The sequence below is a fragment of the Nematolebias whitei genome, chromosome 15, assembly GCF_014905685.2.
Source record: "Nematolebias whitei isolate Nwh7 chromosome 15, NemWhi1, whole genome shotgun sequence".
NCBI lineage: Eukaryota > Metazoa > Chordata > Actinopteri > Cyprinodontiformes > Rivulidae > Nematolebias > Nematolebias whitei.
Window position 1 is genome coordinate 6,399,130 of NC_056512.1, and position 3,502 is coordinate 6,402,631.

Sequence of the window (3,502 nt, forward strand, 5' to 3'; positions counted from 1 at the left end):
TGGAGGTCCGGTTCTGGTCCAGTTCCCAGTTGGTTCCATGCAGCTCTCTGCATCTGCTGGGCTCCAAAGTCACTATGAATAAGAACCAAATTTTTAGGATTGGATCAAAAATTTCCCTCCATTTCAGCAGAAAGCAACGGTTGGAAGCACTGTTGGGGCCTCTGGGCAGGGCACTGTTGACTTGTAGTATGTAGTCATTTTGAGTGGCTTTACAGTATAGGCTTATTGAGAGAAAATTACAAAATGGCAGCACCTGTCCAAAGTATATTTTTGTTAACTTTTTCTTGTATCCCCTACTGTCCAAATCTCGTGAGTAATATTAAAGTTGACAATCATGTGTCGTGTATAATTTTTTTTTCTCGTGTACAATCTTACTTAGAAAAACCAAGAAAGAGCGAGTCCGCAAAAGTTAGACCGCCAAGTAGCGAGAGACTACTGCTGTTTGTGCCAGGGAACTGGATCTTTGGGGTGGACCAGTCTCTGCCATAATGTATTTTGGGGTTTGAAAAACACTGGGACATCATGTTTAGAAAATAAACGTCTCAATTTCTCTGAAACTCCCTCAACATACGGAATGACCACTGGTCTGGGTCTGGGTTCCTCCTTTTCACCTGATGGCTGACTGGAGTCCTGTTTGGGTTTCTTCTCTGCTTTCAGGAAGGCCCAGTTAGGATATCCACATCGCTCTAGAGCAGGGGTGGGCAATTATTTTTTCCATGGGGCCACATGAAAAACAACAAATATTGTGGAGGGCTGGCACAAATGACTTTTTCATTCAACCTTTATTTAGACAGGTAAATCCCATTGAGCCTCGAGGACTCGTATACAAGAGAGACCTGATTTCAACTTAACTCAATACTGCATAATAATAGTATTTCATTATTAAACGCAGTACATAGCACTGTTTTAACAAGCTGGTAAGATTATTTGTTATGATTAAGCAACGAAAAAGCGAGGTTTCCTTACAAAAAATGTCATTTATTCAATTAAATTCCCCAGTACAATGGTAAACTGTTAACATTTTTACCATTTGTGACGTTATATTAATGATCATTTTCAGTCACATTCACCCCAAAACTCATTTTGAGTTTTATATACTGCTGGAAAAAGTTCTTATCTTTCTAAATATATCACAATATTGTCTTTGTACTCCAAATATTATGAAACATCATATAATAGTGATCGTCTCTGAACTGTGATTTCGAGTCCCGGTTCTTTACGTGCCTACATTTGTAGTCTAAACACATCTCATTTGGTGTTTATCAGTTCTTTTTTCTTGTTTAGTGAGAGAAGTTTAGTCTCTGTTGGGCTTTAACGGAAATGTTAAAGTCAGGTTGAAGGTCTGAGGTGGAGATGTGAAGCAAAGCTGACATCATCAGTGAGAGAAGATCTATATCTGGATTTGGTTAACTTCATTTGTTTACATATGTATTTTGTAATTCCCCTTACGGGGGCCGGTCACAGTCAACCAAAGGGCCGCATTTGGCCCTGGGGCCGTACAACGCCCAGGTCTGCTCTAGAGCCTGTCTTGTGTGGGATTTCTCCTTCTGCCCGGCTCCTGAGTTAGTGGGTTGAGCTTGCGCTCCAGAGGGTGATGGAAGTCAAACCACAAATACTGGTCTGTGTGGGTGGGTTTGCGGTACACCTCAGTTTGCAAATGTCCTCTATCAGAAACTGAGACCTCACAGTCCAAGAAAGCCAATTTGCCATCTTTTAAATTTTCTTGTGTGAACTTGATGTATTTATCCACAGAGTTGATGTGATCAGTAAAATGTTGGACTTCCTGAGATTTGATTTTAACCCAGGTGTCGTCAACATACCTGAACCAATGACTTGGTGGTGTCCCTGAAAAGGACGTCAAGGCTCTTTTCTACCTCCTCCATGTACAGGTTGGCAACAATAGGAGAAACTGGAGACCCCATAGCACACCCATGTTTCTGCCTATAATATTGCTCCCCATATGTGAAGTAGGTTGACTAATATAACATAGAAATACCATATAAACTTAGATTGTCTCTCTGTTGGCCTTATATCTCATGCAACTTGTTGGATTTGTTTGAAACTCACAGAAAGCACTCATCAGATGTATCTCTAGAACTGATTAATGTTTTGAGCCATTTTGATTCAAGATGGCTGCCACAGCTAGCTCAGCAAACACAAAATTGACTATAACTTGGCCATTCTTTGAGATATTGAGCTGAAATTTAGTATGGTTGTAGCTGAGAGCGAGTTGTTATACATTCTTAATGCAAATCAAATATCCAAGATGGCACCTTAGCTAAAAGGGAAAAATTAAATCTCTGCTGTTTTTAGAGCTATTCAGCTGAAATTTGGTATATTGGGAGCTGAGATCGATCCCTAATAAATTCTGACTTCAAATCAACAATCCAAGATGGCCACCTGAGTTAAAAAGGAAAAATCCTATAAATCAGCCGTTTTTAGAGGTATTCAGCTGGAATTTGTTGTATCGATAGCTGAAAGCAATATTAAATATTGAATTCAAATTTAAAAATCAAGATGTCACCAATGCCACATTTACTGGCTTGAACTCAGCCAGTTTTACACATACAGAACTGAAATTTGGTGTGCTTGCTCTGTGAATGTTCAGCATTATAAGGAACATTTGTTCCCCGTCATGCTGCCCATTCTTCCCCGTTCCAAGAACGTTCCCCATCACATACTGAACCCAAATCAAAATCCAAGATAGCCACCAAAGTTTAAAAGAAAAATGACTAGAGCTCATTGATTTTTGGCATATTGAGCTGAAATTTGGTATAGTGGAGCTGAGAGCGAACCCCAACACAGACTGTCAAATCTAAATTTTATTTGGCAGCAGAATGGCAGTCCCCATCAAAGTTTCTTCAGGAACTTTATAGTTCATTAACTATTATTACTCAGTAAAGTACTTGTACTTGGTCTGAAAATAACTCGAATCGTGACACCCATGAGATTCTGCAGAAGAGCCCCAAAATAATAATAATAAAAAAAAAAAAAAAAACGTCAATTCATTTACACTCTTCAGCTGTTTGATGAAATTTAAAATAAAGATGAAGTCAGGGAGCCGGGAGAGATCGAGTGGGCGGAGACTCAAACGGACGCCCCGCCCACTCCCTGCGGGCTGCCAGGTACACAGAGTGGGTGTGAGTGTGTGTGTGAGTGTGTATGAAGTGTAAAAGCGAACGTCGCAGGAGATGAGCCCATTCCTGCCAGCACGGACACGACACGTCGAGCAGTGACACGCACCGAGCTCCAGCTGTCCTCCTCCAGCCTGGACTCCGTCAGGTGACCCAGCACCTCCATCATGTCTTCCTCTTTGATGAAACCCAAGAAGTCCAAGACCACCACTTTGACGGACTCCAAACCCACAGGGTGAGTTCTTCAGATGGTTTTTACGCCTGGCTCTTTCAAACACGATCAAACTAATTAATGCTGTGAGCCTCGCTCGTGCTGCTTTAGCTGGTTAGTTATAGAAGACTGGTTAAATGTGGCTGGTTAGTTATAG

At 41.1% G+C, this 3,502-nt stretch overlaps 1 protein-coding gene across 1 annotated transcript in view; it reads left to right on the forward strand.

Annotated features, from left to right (window-relative positions):
• The first annotated feature begins 3,135 nt into the window (after positions 1-3,135).
• The window catches only part of ppl (periplakin), a 57,341-nt gene continuing 56,974 nt past the window's right edge, over positions 3,136-3,502 (forward strand). The window contains exon 1 of the mRNA XM_037688791.1: positions 3,136-3,369. Within this exon, the coding sequence (XP_037544719.1) occupies positions 3,302-3,369 (68 nt within the window). The 5' untranslated portion in view covers positions 3,136-3,301. The remainder of the gene's footprint in view (positions 3,370-3,502) is intronic.